The sequence below is a fragment of the Ambystoma mexicanum genome, chromosome 1p (genome assembly GCF_040938575.1).
Source record: "Ambystoma mexicanum isolate Mex_15411 chromosome 1p, UKY_AmexF1_1, whole genome shotgun sequence".
Classification (NCBI taxonomy): Eukaryota; Metazoa; Chordata; class Amphibia; order Caudata; family Ambystomatidae; genus Ambystoma; species Ambystoma mexicanum.
In genome coordinates this window covers 1,308,903,401-1,308,924,211 of record NC_090921.1, presented here as the reverse complement: position 1 = coordinate 1,308,924,211, position 20,811 = coordinate 1,308,903,401, and the positions used below count along the sequence as shown (strand labels likewise).

Genomic DNA, 20,811 nt, shown 5'->3' with positions numbered 1-20,811 from the left:
TATTTGGAACAGCTTCCAGTTTTGGAAGCTTGGCAATTTGAGCGAATTTCTCTGTAAAAGATGAGGTGGGAAGAAGAGAATACCTTATGTACATTACAGAACAGTGCTGGGATTCTTTGGTAAAGGTCACAGGGCTGCATGGTCAGGATCTAAAGTTCTCTGCTACCAGTCGGGCGATATTCTTCCGGTCCTGTTTTTCTGTGCTTTCTAGGACTACTGAACAGATACATTGATAATTGGGAGGTAAAACTATGATGACTATTAGATTACCATTAAACAGCAACAGGATGGGTTGGAGTTGAGAAATATTAGGAGACCTGTATGGTTTATTCATTTCTTGTGTCCTGTGTGAAGAGGTAGCTCTGCATTATATATGATTATATACTTGTTCTTTTATAATTTGTATTTAATACCAGAGACCAGTTTCGAAGCGTGAGACCAGGATTCAAAACTGTGTTGCGCCATGTTGTCTGGCTTCCAAGACAAACGCGTTGCCCCTAAGTTATCCTCCCGCCTCAGTGAGAGCCCATTACGATTTTAAGGCTTAACAAGAACAACTGACATCAACGAGCTTGTCTGGCACTACGGAGAGCGTGAGGGACATCCACAGTGGGACAGCATTTGTTTTGCTTGTGTCCCTCTGGACGCGACAATTTATCGTGTGATATGATATAGGTTATTAATAACACGCTTAATACCCAGAGATTTCTAAGCGCAGACCCAGGGATCGAACCTCTGGTGCTCCGTGACGTCTTGCTCCAAGGCAAGCACGTTGCCCCTGAGCTATCCTCCCTTGCATTGCCAATGGTGCTCCATCGACCCTCCGCCCCAAACTGTGCCCATTTCTTGCACATGCAGGTTTCAAAAGAACACTTTCTCAACCTGTGCCTACCTTCCTTACTAATTATCAGAAAAAGACTCAAGTAAATTTGTGTTTCCCACAAAAAAGGTAACCTTTAAAGCCTCCTGGATGAAAGAGCTGTGCTCAACTGCAGCTCACTTGGTTCCGATGTCTATTCCGGTCCATTGCCTCTAACTCAAATAAAGTTTAAATTAAAAATGACTCTTCTTGGTAAGACATTCCTCTCAGCAGTTGTCTGGTTCTAGATTATATTGCAGGGTCTTATGTGTCAGTCTTTGTAAATCACTTCTTTCTTGCTTTAGCTTTTCCTTCACTTCTTTTCTCAGTCGCAGAACCATTCTCCCCCATTCACTCCTGCATTTGGCATCACATTTGAACACATCAGGCCTAGTTACCCCTTATCCCCGAGCTTCCAGCAAAGAGCCTCAAGGTTCTCCTTCTTAACACTCTTATGGCATATCTTCTAGCTTCAGAACCCATTCCTCTGGTGGAGATCTTGGGTAGGACCCCATAACCAGACTTCTGCACGTTTTAATGGGATTCTTTCAGTCTTAACATGGGTTCTAGATTGTCTTATCTCCTGTATTCTATATTCTCTATTTTTATTTTGACATTTTTTATTGATATTTATATAAGTACAGCTGTGCATATATCAAATGCTTACACCATATTGAGTGTTTCTTGCAGTAGCATTTTAGCATCAACAATAAACAAAATAACAAACAACTTCCTCACTTGTCAGACATAATACTGCTTGTCTTCTTTATGCGTTTACAGTGCAGCAGGAGACACAACAGCGGTGGACAATATCATCAGTCGAGCAGTAGCACCCAGGTCACTTCCAGCTGTATAAGAGCTTTGATCGATCTATGACTGCTATTAGTGGACAGGAGCCATCTAATGTTCATGGGGGTTTGTCATCCGATGGGTGAAACATATCCCAGACCAACAATTTCCATGCTGCACACCTGTCACTTCCGTCTGTGCCTGATCTGTTTGCCCCTCCATCCACACTCTGGTTTCTGCCTCTGCTCAACTTTCACGTTGTGGACCCCCAGCCGGTTTCCAGGCCATAGCCATGGATCCTTTGGCCAGTATACACGCCATATCCATAAACCTGACCGCATGCTTATATTTACTGTTTCTGGGGAATGCGCCCAGCAAGCACTCTTTCGGAGTCCATTATATCTCACTATTCCAGCCTTCCTGCAGGCCTGTCTATCTTTGCCCAGACCCTCTGCACTCGTACACAGCCCCAGAACATGTGTATCAAATCTGCATCGCCCAATGCACACCAGGGACATGTTGGTCGTGTATTATTGCTGAATGTAGCTATCCTGTGCGGGGTCGTGTATGTACGGTACAGTACGTTCAGTTGTATCAGCCTGAAACGGGAGTTCCTGGACACTACCTTGGGATATATCAGTAGCCTCTCCCATTCCTTTTCCGTTATGTCAGTTCCCAAGTCTTTTTCCCATGTATTCTATATTCTCCATATGCCTTGTATTTAGTAGTCAGCTAGTAGCTGCTATCTCAAAAACATTCAAACTTAACCAACACTTATTTTTAGAATATTTTGCATAGTTTCTTTGCTAACGTGCATATGCTATAGTTTTGGGTATTTGCTTCCCTTCCCAGAATGTAGGGTTTTCTTAATTCACTTAGTTCATCTTTCTTAAGTAAGGAAAACCTTGCATTTTCAATTTAACTCCCATGAGTGCATTGTTGCCTGGGATTTCCACTCCAGCTGGCACTTTTTCACAATGCAACGATTTGGGATTTTCACGCCGGTTCCCACAAAGAAGCGTTTGCTTATTTCATTCACGTCACACCTTTCTCATAAATGGAATGCTCTGTGTTTTTCAGTACTTTTACCCGAAAGCAACAGTGTCTTATTTTGCTTGGTTTGTTTTCCATTACTCTAGACCATCCACCTGCGGGTCAACATTTCAACTCCCTGGATGCATACTAGGGCAGTCGGGTGCTAAACCCTGTACTTATTCTGAAACAGTTGCCGAGCACAGACCCTTCAGGCAGTATTGTCTACCATGCTTGCTCTGCTGGTCACAGTGCTGGCCCTGTCTTTGCCCTTTGCAAAGCAGCTGCTTCTGAAGCAAAGTGTTGGATGGTAGTTGTAGTAAAGGAGGGAGGCAGACACAGCAGAGTCGTTCCAAAGGAGCTTATTAAACAAGCCAAACGGAGTTGAAAGGTTACATCACAAATGGGTAGGGGCTCAGAGACTATGCTTCAGGCATCAGTGCGTTCCATCACCCTGGAACTTTTACAGACCAACATTCAATGATCATGTAAAGCCTAGTTATTGCAATGCCACACTTCTGAGGTATGAGACGGCCCCCTCTTTCGCTGCATTGTTTCACCCCCCAATGTGGCCCTCCAATAGTATATACTGTCTCCACCTTCATCACTTTGCTCTTATCCAAAACTTGATCCCTTTTGGTCTCGCCAATGTAATCACTCACCCTCAGCACTTTAACCGGTAGGCCTTATCCTTTTGTCACATGTCCTTGCATGTCCTTGCTGCCTTATCGTAGCCATAACCTCCAAATGCCACTCTGCGCATCCTAGCGGCTTCACGTCTGTTGTGAACATGTTGGATATTTGCCCTGCTTGTGCTCCATGGGCGAACAAAGTTCTTCCCCATACCCACACACAGGGATCTCAGCAGATCCCTCCTCAACCAGGCAAGAAAGATGCAGGTGTGCACCTTCCTCCCCCTTAGCAGTGTGCAGATTGGCACTGCTATGCTGCTAGGGCAGAAGCCCTGAGCCCTGACCCTTGCACATTACTTCCGACTTGCAATGCACACTCATAGCGTTTGCCACACTTGCATTCTCTATTACGGCCCTGTGTACTCTCTATACCAACTAATTCAATTCAAGATGATACATTATAATTGTTCTTTTATAACGCGCTTACGTTTTCAAGCGCAAGCCCAGGATTCGGACCTCTGATGCTGTGGTTGTCTTGCTTCCAAGACAAACGTATTACCCCTGAGCTATCCTCCCGAACTGATGTTCTTTTATGTAGAACTCCATTACCCTGTAAGAAGCATTCCAATCTTCTACTCTGATTAGGGGACCATTGCCACTAAACTAACTAAGCTCACAGCTAGGCCCGCTCTCCCTAACACAGCCACCACCCATATTACAATTTTTTTGGTTCCATGTTCTTGGACCGCCATTTTGTTTTCGTGGAGTTTTTTTTGCCAAATATATTTTGCCAAAAAAACTCATACATTAGATTTTTATATATTTTGGGGGTTCCCCCAAAACTTCCCTTCCCTATTATCTAGTCCCTATTCCCCACACTCCTTATCCTTTATATGCCCTTAACGCCCCCCCCCCCACCATAATGTTTGGCAAAAAACTCAGCGAAAAAAAGCCTGGCGATGTAACAACGCCGTACCCTTTCTTCTGACATCTCGTCATGCATAAGCTTCACTTCCACCCACTTGGTGTAGTGATCCGCCACGCAGGTCGCAAAGCACACCTGGCCTCATCCCAAACACACAAATCCTAAAATGTCTATGGCAAGTTCTTGCTATGGATGTTCAAGAAAAGTCAGGAGTCATTGGGTTCATCTCCAGCTTGTAGCTGTTTTCTGACTTCATGCATTCCAGACATTCCTCCAATTATTGCTCAGCCAAGCCTTCAAAGCAAGGCCACCAATTGTCAATGTAAACACCCGAGCCACTGCTTTACCGTTGCCCTCCCTGCTGAGCTCATCACTCGTGCACCAGAGTGTCTTCTGCATCTCACTCAACACCTTTATGCAAGGCCAACCTTGCGCAATGCTGCCCATCGCACAGTGCTTCCCACGTGTATCATCCCACTCCTGTTTGCATGCAGTTCACTGGCATGTCATGACCACTGGTTGATTCCACAGAACCTCTTAGTCCCTTTTAATAATATAAAATGTATATGTAAACACCTTATGTCTGTAAATGTGTGTAATATTATTTATGCTAAACCATTGTTTTCTATGGCTGCCTGTGATAACCCTGTAATGTGTATTACCTGCTCTCCAGCGCCCAGATACCTAAGGGTTTGGCATGCGCTACAAATGCTAAATAAATAAAGAAATACAAATAAATAAATAATCACTCTGCTAATTCTTTCTTGGCCCCGTGCATATGCTTTACACTGAGGTCCTATCACTGCACCTGGAACCTCCAGTTTGATATTTGACGTGACAACCCCTAAAAAACCTCTGGCCTCAGAAGTGTACTTTAATGCCTTCTGGTCAGTGCAAAATATGGTTTTTGATCACATCGGAAATGCTTTAAACCTCACAGTATACCAAAAAACACCCCAAGGCCTCTTTCTCTCTAACAGAGTATTTCAATGAGGTACCCTTCAACACCATTGAGGCATGCAGAAATGCCACTTTGATACTTTGCCGCACCCGTTTTAACACTGCACCTAGACCTGTGGCCCTGGGGTCCTTTTTGAGGCGTATTAGTGGGAACCAAAACATAGAACAGGGTATTTGATTGTGTTCGTTTGCAGTCGAGGGGCTCCCATATTTTTGTATATTTTTTAAACCCCATGTTACTAAGGGTAATCCAGACGTGGACCCCCTGCTCACTGTGCTCATAAAGGCATAGCTTCACCTCTTTGATGAGGCCCATCGTGGATGAACACGTGTCAAGGTTTGCTGTTGGGACTATTGTTCAGAGGAGAATCACCTAGCATTTCAGTGTAGGAATGGCCTTCTGCATGGGACCAGAACGATATCCTGAGAGACTGTTAAGATATGTGTGGCCAGCTCCTCCTGCCGTTCCTGCCCCTGGCTTGATTCTCTGCGGTCCATGCGTATTACAGCATGGCGTGCCTACTTCTCTCTATCCAGACCCACTACCTGGTACCTCTCTCTGGCACAAAGGGCCTGAAAGGGTTCTGCACACCATTCCTTAATGCCCGGTGGATGACTGCCATCACCGGGATCAATGTCACAAGGATTCTGCTGAATATCACCCAGTGGGTGTTTGCCAGAAGATTCCTGGGTAGCGGCAGTGGCAGAAACATCCTGGGTGCTAGTTCCCATGATGGAACCACACTGGCACATCCTTGGAAACATCAGGTGGCACAGCGGGTAGAGGTCGATAAATGAGCACCACACACCGTGGGTAATAATAAGCAGCGCTCAGAAACCTGAGGGTTCGTAGCGCTATATAAATGCTAAATTATTATTATTTATTATTATCAACTGGTGCAGGCAATTCTGCACATTCTCTGTGTCAATGAGGGACTGAGTAGGCAGGGCAGTGTTTTGTCCGTCCCCTTCTTCCTCTTACTGAACTGAGATGGTTTGAATAGTTTTGTGTGCTGGGTTTACGAGCTGAAGTGGAGGGTACTGTACTGCGGGCGATGCTGGCGACACAGCTGGAAGATGACACTGCAGGGGTTGCAGTACTTGGGTGTGTGACAAAGCCCCTTACCTGACCTTAACTTACTGCCCGATGGTGCCAAGGCTACTAAGTACCACCACAGACCAGGTGATGCTGGGCCCCGTGGCAGTGTGGACAGAATCCGCTGGTTACCTCCACAATGTGGGAGGCCAGGGCTTGTCATATCACTGCCTTAGAAGCTCCTATTATTAAGGGAATCGATGGATGGCGGTTGAGTGGTGCTGTTAGTACCTGCCTGCTTGATTCTCTTCATGCGAGTACAGAAATCGTATCCAAAACCACAGGGGAAAGAGTGGGATCCAAACTAAGACAGAAAACTCAAGCATTTAACAAGGTATCCACAAACACATATTCATAAGGGCTATTATCCCAAGGGAGGCCTTCCAAGAGCAAGGCCAGGGTGTGGCAAGCAGAGAGAACATGGCCCATTGGATAGAACTAATCAACCCCAAGTCCCAAATCAAAACTGCAAGCCATCCCCAGGGGCGGGGCTCATCAACCAATTCCCATACAAGCTGCATAGGGAAATTCACCTGAGTTATTTCCAGCCAGAGAAAGGCTGGAAGGTGGGTGAAAAGGAACAAAGAGCCTATGGCAGAAGGCTGTGGGAGTCAAGAGGAGAAACTCATTCAGGGACACAGGTAGAAAAGAGCAGAATTAGCTGGAGGAGAAGCCAGAAAACCAGAGGAGAGGCCTAGTAGGATGGGGAGAGGAATATACAGGAACTGGGGAGGTACATCCTGAGGGATGGGGAGCGAGGTGGGTGCAGAAATCTTGGAATCGAGAGATCCAGGAGCCTGAAGAGAGATACGAGAGGGACCCAGGGGGTTATGAAGTGGAAGATCCAGGAGTCTGGGCAGAGGAACTGGGAGGTTGCTTTCGGAGAGACCCAGAACTCTGTGAATTTAGAGGCCAAGGAAGTTGGAGGGAGAGGAAAAGAGAGAGCGAGAGAGAGACAGTGAGTGAATGAGAGAGGGACCCAAGAGGCTGGGAAGAGCGCAAACCAGTAGGCTGGGGCAAGAAAGACCCAGAGAGAGAGATTGCACAGTTAGCTCTTTTCATAGCGGTGTCACGGGATGAAGTGGTGAAAGATGCTTAATAGGAGGAGGTGAAAGGAGTTGAGATGTTGAGAGGAGCTAAGGAGATGTGTGGTGAGAGAAACTACAGATGGGGCGGTGAAAAGCCACATTTTAATTTAGAGGTTCTTCAGGAGGAGGTGTATAAAGACAAGGTGGTGTACAGTAAGGAGACAATGGGCCTCATTACAAGTTTGGCGGAAGCCTTGCCGGTAAATCTGGCAGGCTGCCGCCGAACTTTCGAACATTTCCGGCACCCACGAATGGCCAATTACTGGGTCATTACGGCCCTGCTGGACCCAGTAATTGGCCATTCGCGGGCGCTGGAATAAAATGCTCCCCATTCCCATTGAGCCCCATAGGGCTCCCATAGGGCTCAATGGGAATGGGGAGGTCGGATGCACTGGCACCATTCGTCAGACCTGGCGGGCCGGAAGGCACCCACGAGCAGAGCTCGTAGTTTGCCGGTCAGGTAACAACAGCACCGGCAAGCTTAGCCGTGCCATTGTTACCGGACCGGCAAACTTGCAATGAGGCCCAAAGAACAGTGATCAGAGTGGACAAATGAAGTGGGAAGTCACCAGGAAGGGGGGAGAGGAGAAGGAAAGGCAGATCATGGGGAGAATAGACGAGCAGGAGGAGGAAGAAGACACTGAGAGAAGATGCAAGGGGAAAGCCAGAGACGGGCTTAGGAATCAGCCAGAGGCACAGCATTGAGGTGCAAGGGATGAATGAGGAGAGAGAGAGAGAGAGAGAGAGAGAGAGAGAAGGAATAAGAAAAAGTCCCCCAGTTACAAGCTCATGGTGGTACATCGAGGAGCTGAGAGAGTTTGGGCTTTGAGGCTGTAGAACCAGGACCCTGAGTGAGAGAGACAGTGAGAGGCCTATACCTTGTAAAGACATTAGGGTGCCCTCCTGTTTCCCTGTGGCTCCAGAACTTAGTGTAAGGCATGCTCCAGTGTGACACCAACTACAGAATCATCTACCATGCCCCCAGGACAGACTTAAGACGCAGAAGAAGGACATATCAGCAAGTGTTAGCTGCCTAAGAACACTGCCAAAGAGGTTCCTAGAGACTGAGCCTTTGCCTGAGCACCGACACGGGGAGAAGAATTGTGATTATAGCTGTTTCTTTTCCTTGAAATCCTTTATGGTTTATTGGGGACACTTAGTGCACACCACACACTCTTATGTTAAGCCACCAGGAAGGATGAGAATTGACAAACCTTTTTCTTTGAACACTTTGAATGTTCCTGAGAGACACTGACGTCCGAGAGACACTGACGTCCGAGAGACACTGACGTCTGAGTTTACCCTAAGAATGGACCACATCCTTTCAAATGAGCATTCTGACCTTTTTTTTTAGTTACTTGTATGCATATGCTTGAGCAAAGAGGAATTGCTTTGGTTGGGTTTTGTTAAAGCCCCCAATGTAAGCCTGCTGGCAAAGATAACCCATCTCTGGCCTCTGTTTGGTCCTTCATGAGAGGAGGCTTGTGTAACCCCCACTCTAGGTGTCCTTTGTTGGGAAATAGAAGTGACATGTGGTCAGTTGCCTGGCACCCAGAGGCCACACGGGTCCCCACAGTACGCGGGCACTCATGACCGACAGTAGTCTGCTGCTTCTAGAGCCATCCAGGCCGCTCTGTGCTGGATTGCCTTGTGGGTATGACCCCTCACGCTCCTTAGTCTCTGCTTTCATGACATGTGGCAAATCACCATGACCGAGGCCTGGAAGCTGAAGATGTAATTGATGATTGGTGCAGGTGTGTCAGCGATAGCTGGTGCACCCTGTTGCAACATTTGTCCCTAGGAAGTATGTGGCGGTGATAATGCGTGTTTCATTCGTTTCTGCACAGACAAGTAATGTGCTGAATTTCATGTATTGAGTATGGCATTTCTCCCATGTGGGTGACATCTATATACCTGTTAATTTGAAGCTTTCTACGTGTACTGTACTGAATTACAAGAGAAATTACTGATATATAAAGGAAGAACCAGGGGTACGTTAGAACACTTTGCCAGGGTCACTTTATAAAGGTGCTTCTCTTTTTTCGTTATACCCAATTCTAATATTTCATAACAGATATATGGTCAAAGAATATATATGTAGGATCCATATTATTGAATGGACTTCTTATATAATCTGCGCATTAGTAAACAACACATGTCTTCAATTCATTGACCTTTTTTAAGTGGGGGGGGGGAGGGCCTACTTTCTGAATGAAGAAAATAGAAGAACAACCAGCGGCTGTGTTGCATTAATAAACAAAGCCACCAGCACCTGTGCCGTCAATCTTGCTTCCAGCTGGGTCTTGATAGGGGTCCACTGTGTGAAGGATTTCTCCCCTATGGCATTCTGCGCTTATGAATCTGACTGCGGTCAAAGAGAGGCTCTGAATGTCATTTCTACTGTTTTCGTGTATAACATTTTTTTACCACGTGAGATCCCAATTACATAGATTTTCGCACTTGCAGAAATAAAAATGCTCAATTCAGGGGGGGGGATCTATGGGGTAATATTTCCCCGAGTCTGGCCAATCCCTATGTGGAACAGTCTGAAAACATCCATAGTTATTCTGGTCGGAATACATCTTAGTGTAACTTTTGTGAAAGACGTGTGCATTGAGTACATTGCCTCAGCATGGACTAGGGCAGAGGAGGACCTGGTGAGATTTGGTAACTGGATTAATTGTCGCAATTGTCATTTGAAGTTGACAATGACACAGGTGAAGAACCATCGTTTTCCGGATCTATTGGTTGGTGAAGCTGTAACCACATCTTGAGGGGGATTTGTTTGCCAAATGCACTGACAAAAATATGCTACTACTTTGTAAAAAGTTTATCCATACAGTTTATGAGCGTTCTGCGTTATGGGCAATTTCTAAGAATAGGACGGAATTACACGATGACGTCCAATTACATAAAACTCTGTAATTCTGAAAACGAAATTGCAGGAAAAAGGTTCATCAAAGAAAGTCATTCTTCGTACAGTTATGCATTCCCATTTCACAGGATGTGAAGTGTGTCAATCCCTAAAGAAAAAGTGACAGATAAAGTCGAAATGGTTTATGTCACTATATTCTGCCCTGTGTGATGAAGTCGCAGGGGAGAGGTTAAGGAATGGGGGTGGGCTTACCCCGAGTGATGTGGGTCACCACTTACTAAGTTATGGAAGCCCCAGAGGCCGTCTGCAGGGGATCTCCCAGGTCCCACCATCCCACCTCAAGCCTTATCTGTAAGAGAACCCATGTCCCCCTGGAAGCCCTCTATTGTCATGGGAACTACATGTATGAGAATAAAAGTAGGCATGGAGAGAGCAGGACCCAAGTCACTTGCGGGACACCCTCCGCTGGTATCCATGCAGGAGAAGCATCAGGACTTCTGTTTACCTGGAGCAAAGACATATTGAAATCACTGCGCATGGAGAAAGCCACAGGCCTTGTGCTTGGACCCGTGGGTATGAGAGACATGCAACGGATCATACAGTGCATGGAATTTCAAAGTGAGGGTCTAGCGGCGTTCCAACGGAGTGCCTTGATTGAGGGCTGCTGTCAAAGGTTTTTCAAAATGGCTGTGTGATGAGGTCCCAGGTGAAAGCCCAAGCCAGTGGATGTAGGTTCTGGCGTAATATTGGGAGTTTCTCCTTTTCACCTGATCGTGGCCAGTGACACTTGGCAGGGGACAGTCAAGTTGCCATTACAGAAGAGCCTCATAATAGACGCCATGTGACTAGAAGGGGGGGCTTCACCTCCTCAAATGACAGACCCTATAACACAGCCTAGCCAGGCCTAAATCTCCAACAGGATTTCCCTTTAAGGAAGAGTCTTTCTTGATGATCAGAGGGGTCAGCAAGATCATCGCCACATTCACCTGTGCGCCCTTTTGCATCAGGGAGACTTTGTCATCAAGTCCATGGGAGCTATGACCGATGGGGCGATCCGGTGGTCCGGTGGATAGAGTGTTTCAAGACTATAACATTACAAGCATGAACACACTCACCTAAGAAGCAGTGGTCCCATGCCAATTGTCCCGGGGTGGGGATTGGAACACTACTACAACAAAGTGCCTCGCTTCCCAGGCCCATCTGTCCAGGCCTGAGTTACACCACCTGGTCTTCAAGAAGAGACTTACACATTAGAGACAGAGCTGACCTCGGCCCAGTGCCTACAGCTTTAGGGGCGATCAGAAGATATACAATCCAAATTGGCAGACCAGCTACCCATAGATGGGGCAAAACCCTGAACTCTCTCTAACAACAATCTTCACACTGCACAGTGCCACAGCCTTGTATGGGAAGTCCAACTATGTACGTGCCCACAGAATTAGAAACGCGCCTTTGAGAGGAGGCGCTGAACTGTTGGCACAGTCATTCAGAGATTGTCTTGCATTGGATGTGCCCAGGGCTGGTCCAAGTAATGGGGCTTCTGTTCAGCAGAACCGGAGCACGCAGACCCCTCTTGCTGCCAGAGCTGTGGTGAGCGGGTGCATTTGCTGGGTAGGTTACCTGAAGCAGCGCCCCATCTATAGATTTGACAGGTCTTTGGCGCCCTGCAAAGGCTTACCGATTTGCTGTCAGCGGAACATTTAAATAGTCAGTGATGGGTGCATATGTCTTATGAAAGGCCACATGCAGCTCCTGCTAGTTACACAAATATGTGGCTCCTTTCGAAAGGATAGACGTTTGTCACACACATTTTTAATGTGTCTTGTTTATTTTCATGACGTGTGCTTAAATGACACAAAAGGATTTCCTTTTTTGTGGAATTGTCATATTCATCACAAAATATGTAAGCATGGGGCATTCCAGTGTTAATACAGCCTGGAAAGTCCCAAAATTACACAGTGGTTCGGTTGCCAGAAAAGCCCAGACTCAACAATGGAAATAGACAAAGTGCAAGGCAAAGCCCAGCTTTATTAACATCCCAATAAAGCAGGGACAGCAAACAAGCAGAAAATGTCGATGCGATCAGCGTGCTTATCATAAACAACAGTTTTTATAGTAAATATTAGTCATAACTAACATTATACTGTAATCCTAGCTACCAAAACCTACGGGTTACATGGATTGGTTAAGGAGATTGACTACATATTCATATTTTAGGGGTTACACTTCTGATTGGCTAACAGCAATCCGATGGCTCCTCCTGAGACCACCTCTAAACTGATAATAGTTAAAAGACATCATCTCTACATAATCTCTACAATAAACTATTGTTTGGTATAATACCTACTGGATGAACTAACCTTGGGGGTTTTGATTGGTTGGCTTTCTACTGACCAACCTTGGACAAATGACAGGCTTTCGAGACATGAGCCAGACAGGAGTAAGGGAAGAGAGGTCCATCAACTGCTTTACCTTCAATTAAAGAAAATACCATCCCTCATTCCTAGGCCATGAGCCAGGGTGATTTCTTTGTATTGAACCCTTTGTGGTGCCGTGTGTCTGGGAATATGTCTGAGGAGTGAGGCAGATGTCCTATCTGTGTTAGTTGCTGATGAATAGACTGGGCCTCATTCCGAGATTGGAGGTAGTCATGGTGCTATTAGTGCCATGACTGCCTCCAATAACGGTACCGAGTCCGCCCTGGTTCAATGGGGACTTACCGGTCTATTCCGACCTTTGCGGGACCGGTAGGTCTCTATTGAAAATGGCAATCCCCATTCCCATTGAGCCCCCGTAGGGCTCAATGGGAATGGGGAGGGTGCAAATAATGGCCTGGCGCATGCCAAGGCTGTTATTTGCGCCCTGGTCCCCTAACAGGAACCGTAAGGTCAGACCAAACGTACCTTACGGGTCCTGTTGGGGGACCTCGGAATAGGGCGCAAAGGGATTACTGGCACCGGTGTCCTTACCGGTGCCTGGTATCCCTTTGCGCCCAGGTCGGAATGAGGCCCACTGTGTTCTTCAATTATGGGTCACGTGTGATGAGACCGTGTTTGGAATTATTTCACCCTGCATTTATTGGGATTTTAGTTAATATTAGTGAGAGTGTTATGGCTCTTTTACCACTGGGGACATTCATTGTGGGGTCTTCTTAGGTTTATGGTTCGCTTGCACCTGACTCACAATGGTCGGTTGTGCTCTTCCAGACTTTAATTGGATGGGGAGTATTCTTCTTGTCCGGGGCATTATTATTGTGTGCTTTCACTACAACGCTCCTGTCCTTCCTTTTTCATGATAACCTTGGCTGGTGTTGCCAGCTATTTCCTGGGCTCTGCATGGATCTGTAGTTCTGTGATTTCAGTATCTTGAGTTCTCGCGGGGACCCTTTCAGCCTTTCATTTACTTAGAAGCATGTTGTGGCTTCCATTTTGGAAAAGATGGCTTCCAATTACTCTCGTATTTCTTTGTTAGTGAGCTAGTCACGCTTCATTTATGTTGCATTCAGCTTATACGCATCCTTCATGTTGAGTGCACATTTGCTTCATGTCTAATGCATGCACATGTATTGTTTCATTGTTAGTTTGTTTATTCTTGCCATCTTTAGCTTAGATCATGTCCACCTTCTGTTGTACCTGCCTGGGATAAGGCCGGTATTGTTGCCTTATTGAGTAACGTTTCTCACCTACGCAGTATTGTGTCGGGGGAGGGCCAAACACCTGTGTCAATGAAGGACTACAAGCAGGTGAATTTATTACACAGTCTCTTTTTCTGTGTACCTTTAAGACTTCAAAGTAGATTTGCAGAACCCAGAGGACATTTATAAGCCTCACGTATTTGTGCATTCTGATCCTTGCATTCCAGATGCAGAACATGAAGCTACAATCATACATATTTGTCAGATTGTTTCATTTAGGGTTTTGTGATCTTTTAAAGTTATCTCTATAAAAGGGAGTATTCTTGAAAGCCATAAGGTACATATTTCTACCAACTGTTCGTTCATGTGTTTATTTAGGACCAATTGATGCATTTTGTACATCTGCCATCTGTAATACACTGTCTATTTCTTTGTCGTCTGTCTGAGTTGGTTTGCAGGCCATCATCTTACAATACTCCTCTCCTGCCAAAAGCACTTACTTCTGGGCCGATCTTGTTTTTGGGGTGGTATGTTCGTCAATCTTCTCTGAGTCCGATCTAGTGGCAGAACTCCACATGCCCGCTTTCTGTAATGGTATCCCAACCTGGGCTCAGCACACAGAGATGCCTGCTGGTTTTAGGTTCCATGGGAGCCTCTGAGTTAAGTAGACGTTGACTCATGGCTGCTAGTCACTTCTTCTCTTTGATGGGCACGTCAGTACTACTAGATCCGGATTGTGGTTTACAGTTAGCCTCCTTATCTCTCACTCTTTCCTTCTCTCGTGAGGCAAAGTTATTCTTTAGTGTAGTTGGTGAGCTTGCCCGTCCCATTAGATCTGGATTATGGCATCTGGCTAACCTCTATCTTTTCTGTTTCCTTTTATGGGTCTGGTGGCTTGAGCTCTACCAGTCAACTGCCCAGGACCACAGTGTTCTTATTGCCACAGATCTGGTTCATTTGCTTCTCTCTCAATGATGCCCCGCTTGCTCTGCCTTCCACCTCTTGGCACCCTCTCTGCCTACCACCTGCCTTGGCTGGGTCTTATACTTGGACTGCACTGTTCAATGCCTCTTTCGACTCCTATCCTCTTCCTTCTGGATCTGATGGTACTGTTTCTCCTTTCCCACTCCTCCTCTTCCTCCAGATCACCTTCATCCTCCTCCCAGTGTTTTCATCCACCAACTCCTTCCTTTCCCTGATCTTCCTCCTGATAGTTTCCTTTTTCCTTCTCTCTTGGCACACTTTCCTCTCCCCTCCTGTATTTTGCTCTCCTCCTCGCTGCAGCGCAAGCTCCAGCAACCTTCAAACTCTCACACCCTCTGCAAATGCCAGCCTTCTATATTCTTGGCCATTGGATAATTGGGGGAAACAATGATTTAGTCAGGGCCACCGGTGTGGGCTTTCTCTTCATGCTTGGAGATTGTATTTCATATGATATGATAGGTTATTTATAACGCGCTTAATGCCCAAAGGTTTCTAAGCGCGGACCCGGGGATCGAACCTGTGGTGCTGCGTGTCGTCTTGCTTCCAAGGCAAGCACGTTACCCCTGAGCTGGCATTCGGCCCTGTCACCAGTGCTGGTGATGTTAGGATGCCACTCTCCTCTCTCCCCGGGTTGGTGTTCAAGTCCCATGCCCCACCCCACTGGCCTGAGTAAATGAGGAGGTTTGTAGTTTACAGTCTGCTTGGTGAGCCGACAGTGCACAAATGTAAATTCTACCTTCCCCTGCTCATGGGCCGCAATTGTGATTTAGCTTCGCGTGCACCCTGGGCATATATGTAAACACTGTCTTGCCGGGGACATGCTATTGGTTCTTAAGCAGAGGCTGACAATGGGGAGAGCCAGTGGTTGGCATCATGTAGCTGATGCCCCATTCCTCAGGGTCCCTTTCACCCCACTTACCTACCTCCAGCATGGAACCATGTCACAACACAGAGATGGTTGGGGTCTAGGAGGAAAGTGGCGAGCCATAGAAGGACTAATCCATGTCAAAATATGCCATGCTGATTAGCTTTTCCCCCTTGCTTAGTTTGTGGTCTGTGTTTTGGGGGTTTGCCATGCAGGTGAGCATCCAGAGCATCTTGTATTGCTCTCTCCTCCGGCTCTTCACGGCTCATCGCAACCGTCAACGCAGCCAATATAGCCATGTAGGTTGCAACAGATGATCACACGTGCTGCTCCTGTTTTTAGGTACATCCAGTCTTTCCACATAAGATGGGTGAGAGCCAACTAAGGTAGCACAAGTCTGATAACTTTGGCAGGTGCCACTGGCTGTGTTTTGGCCTATTTCTCATGCTACCGTGCTGTGCGTGGTGGTGGGGAACGAACTGTATATTCAGACATGCTGGAAGGTGCTTCCTCCGCTCCACTGGAGGAGGCTACCACGGCAGCTGATGCCACGTGCGAGTAGAAGGTCGGTTTATGCCACTGATAAATGTGTTTTCCTAATGCAGTTGTGCACAACAGCAAATGCTCAATCTCCTTGCCCCACCGTGCGCTGTTATTGCAGAGCTTGCACACAACTGCACCCTCCTCCACTTGCACCTTCCACTCACAAATAGTGAAAGTACTGCCATAACTATGAGCGGCCATATGTAGGAAGCATTGGGTTAGTACCCTTTTATTTGTCGCATCCTCTGCTCCACGTTGCTCCCTCCACGGGACTGGAGCCACAACCATCAGATTGCTCAGCCTGCACCTCCTCCTCCATCTCCTCCAGCTGCCACGCTTTCTACATCTGCCCCTCTTCTTCCTTCATCATATCTGTGTCCTTCAGCTGCCCTGTACGGGCCTCATGCACTACCTCCGGATGCCCCTCCTACTGCTCCTCACCTGGGTTATTAATCCTCCTGCCCTCCGCCCACATTCTTCTGCTGCACCTGCTTCCTCTCTTCTGCCTCCTGTTCCTCCTCCTGCCCTGCCTCTGCTTCTCCTATTTCACTTGCTGCCCCTCCTGTTCCTCCTGCTGCCCTGCCTCTGCTTCTCCTATTTCACTTGCTGCCCCTCCTGTTCCTCCTGCTGCCCTGCCTCTGCTTCTCCTATTTCACTTGCTGCCCCTCCTGTTCCTCCTGCTGCCTGTGTGCACCTGTTCATGTCCTCCCTCCTGCTGCTCCTCCATCTCTTCCTCCTTGTTTTCCTCCTACAGCCGACCCACGTCCTCAACCGAAGCTGGCAAGCTCCCAAAGAAATCCTTAATCCTTTTATGTATTCCTGGTGGCAGTGGTGGCCTGGCTTCTCCAGGACACCTCTTTCGCTGCAGTTTCTCTCTCTATTTGTGTTGCGTAGTAAGGGAAAAGAGATGAGCAGAAACAGCAACTACAAAGGTTTTCACGAAGAGTTTTAACGAAAGGCTTCTATGTTGTTTTCTTTGGGAGGTGGGGGGGTGCTTGCAACTATCAGTTACAAATGACGTGATAAGTTTCATCTTCTTCAAGTGGTTTATTTTCTCTTGTCAGTTTGGTGGAAGGGTTATTTAAGTGTCCTCCCAACACTGTACACTGTGGATTCAAAATGTATGGATTACAAAAATGTGTCTATTTTAGATTTGAAATATTGCTTCACAAATGGGAACATTGGGGATGCAAAATATTGTTTTGCTACATTGAAAAGCCTATCGCTTAAAATAGGGAGTAATATCCTCCAACTTCCAAATCTTATCTCGCTTCCGAGCCGGAAGTATACTTTTTCAACAACAACATATGCTACAAGAAAGTTAAGAAAGCAGGCGAGCATGGGGCTCGGTCTATTGGAAAGAGGCCATGGCAGTCTTCTAAGAAACATATTTGTTTCTGAAAATGCAAAACGATTGCATGAAAAATCATTCCTTATATTGTAAGAGATCCCTCTATAGTCGGCAATCTCCAGCAATTATTAGGTTATTAATAACGCGCTTAATACCCAGAGGTTTCTAAGCGCGGACCCGGGGATCGAACCTGCGTGCTCCATGTCGTCTTGCTTCCAAGGTGAGCACGTTGCCGCTGAGCTATCTTCCCGAGACAAATTTGACTCCCGGTCTGACGCTTAGAGACTGGTCTCCTGTATTACACAAGTTATGAAAGATTGATTAATTAATTCTAGCTTCCCACCATGGGTAACGTCATTAAAATCATGAACAACCCCCCCGCCCTCATCCAGAGAGACAATGGAAAGATTTGAGAAATGAAAGGATGACCCATCCTCAGCAATACCCGGACAAAGAAATTGAAAAGGACAGTCCTTTACATGTTTATCAAAACACCTACCTGTTTCCTCTTTTTACTGGTTCATTTAATGTGGTTTCCACAGCTGTAGTATGCCTTCGATTTGCTGATAGAAAGTTAAATTAGTGAAAAAAGAGCAAGGCATTGATGCCAGCTAAGCAGTGACATTCGTAATGCATGTGTTTTCTCTCCTTTGTTAAAACCTGTTCCAAAACACCAGACCTAGTTTTCAAAACTCATTATTTATTAATTTGATTGAGCTTCCCATGAAGGAGAACAAGAATTCCAGGTAAGTATTTCTTCTGAATCCGGCCAATCTTAGCTTGTCACAACATGCCATGATCAGTACTCTAAATTGTTTCTTGATGGAGTTGTCGCCGGTCGGGAGAGATCGTCATACTCACTTGACCTTTCCTGCCATTCTTACAATGGCACTTCGGTGCCGAAAGGATGTAATTGTATCTTTTTGCATCTCCCTTTGCGTTTCTTAGGAATCATCCATGTGCCAAACCTATCAGCGGATGAATGTCTCGGATTTCCTGAACCAATTGACCAGGCAGATGAATGCCCTGGACCCCAAAATCCAAAATGACTTTTCCAACTGTAGCGCAATCCTGTGTGTACCAGACAATTCTGAAAGGCGACCTCCTCCTTTGGAATCCTCCAGTAAGCTATCCGGTAAGAACCGTTTTCCTAACTCTCACAGGTTTACTTTCTTAACTTTTCTGTCTTTTGCAGTTTAGAAGAAATTCTTGTAATCGGGATCCTGTCTCCTCAGGTTTCCCGCCTTTGCCCTTTTTTGAAGTTCTCTTAAAGGTGGTACAGTCACCTGAAGCCAAAACAATCATGTGGTCTGAGCTTTTGGTTCATGCTGTTTGCCTGACTCTAACATGGTGTTCTAGATTCTAGACACACCCTGATTGAATGAAGACTCCTTCACTCAGATCTGTACACCGCCTCTCGTCTGTACCCAAAAAGTATCTACTGTCCCAACACAGTTATCAGAAGATCCTTCTTGGGACCAGGCGGACAGGAGAATACTGGAGAAGAGCAGCGATTTATTACAGCAAAACACAGGGCACAGGCACTGTCAGCTCCAAACATGTACAAAAAGAAATCATGAAGTCTGTCTTTTTGTTCCTAGAAGTGTCGTCTTGGCAGTCTTTCCAAAATGTATTTGTATTGAGTTGTACTGTAGTTGTCCTTTTATAGCACCTTTTACCATTGTTATAGTCTCAATGCGCCGGTGGTGGGAACGCCATTGTGGGCCGAAGTACAGAGTGTTGGAGGTCATTGAGTAAGATTAGAATGCGTGCATGCATTTGGCCAAATATGGCTTGGCAGGGCTGACCAGCCCTGATAAAGAGCTATCTATGAGGGCAGGAATGTGGGTGGGCGCTGAGAAGAGTCATGAGATGGCGTGAGTGCTAGATACTTGCTATGTGTTCAGCGTGCCCAAATTTGTCATAGGTGTATGCTGTATACTGATGTCAGAGGTGTTGAGGCGTAGTCTGGTGTAAGTAGGCTGAAATGTATGTGACCAGCGCAACCACATCTTTTTATAGTCGTTGCTATATTCTGATGTGTGCGGGTAGCCATGCCTTCAACCATTGTCCACCGGAGTAGGGTGTTCTACGTCCCTAGCAGATTTGGTGGTGATTTGTTGTATTTGCTCCAGATCAGGTAGTGGCTTCCTCTGTCGAGTCTTGCGGCTGCGATAAAACGGTTAGCAGCGACAGTCGATGCTTTCAACAAATTGCAACTAGAGGAGTACGGGCTATACTTACAGTCTCTGCTATATGGATAGCATGTCCAATCTCCCCAAATACACCTTTATACAAATGCATTTTGTTTGATTTAACTGAGTTGCAACTCTCAACTTGCCCCAATCCTGTCTTTTTTATTTGCATTCTGGGAGTCGCAGCTTTGACTTTCCATTATTAATTCAAGCCCCACAATGCGAGCAAAAAGAGAACCTGACGGGCAACACCTGCATAACTTGGTCTAGCTGAGAAGCAAAGTGCTAACGTAACAAACGTCATTTTGAAACACTATTCAGTGTTCAAAGCACTACATTAAATAAAGCACATGCGTCGGGCACACCGTTCCAAAAGCACATATATTTGACGTACCATGTTCTACATGAAGCTAAACTAATGTTGTAATACATATGCTTGTCTTGTGGTTGCTATTTAACAATGTTCTTCTAACAAACCGCCGCCCCAACATCGATGATGTGTTTTTGATTATCTTTGTTTCTGCATCCTATTTAATTTTGTCTTTTATAACATGGAACCTTTTTTTCCAGGCCGAAGTATTTAAATTGTTTGACGTTCTAAAGAGGCAAAAAGGTAGCAAATAATTTCAGCATGCACAGTTAAAAGAAGACATTTGGGCCTCATTATAAGTATGACGGTAAGGCAAGAATGGCGCTGGTATCGCTACCGGCACTGCTGCTAGTGTACCGTCAAACTACGAGTTGTGCTCGCGGATCTCGCTCTGCCCACCAGGTCCGACATGGCGGCAGTGCGGCACCCGCGAGCACAACTCGTGGATGCACCGGCACCGTTATGAAGGGAGTCCCTTATTGCCGGCACCCGAGAATGGTCAATTACCGGGTCCGCCGACCTCGGCACGACCCGGTAATTGCCCATTTGCGGGTGCCGGTAAAATCACAGGTCCGGTGGCAGCCGTGCCTTTGTTACAGGCACTGCTGCGGCC

The 20,811-nt window shown here is 46.4% G+C and overlaps 1 protein-coding gene across 8 annotated transcripts in view; it reads left to right on the top strand.

The window, feature by feature from the left end:
- The window catches only part of FLT3LG (fms related receptor tyrosine kinase 3 ligand), a 619,298-nt gene that overhangs the window by 446,158 nt on the left and 152,329 nt on the right, over nucleotides 1-20,811 (top strand). For all 8 annotated transcript variants that reach the window (XR_011260435.1, XM_069606286.1, XM_069606316.1 and 5 more), the window contains one exon: nucleotides 18,582-18,768. Coding sequence is in view for 7 of the 8 variants with exons in the window: in XM_069606286.1 (XP_069462387.1) it covers nucleotides 18,582-18,768 (187 nt within the window). In the remaining variant the exon portion in view is untranslated. The remainder of the gene's footprint in view (nucleotides 1-18,581; nucleotides 18,769-20,811) is intronic.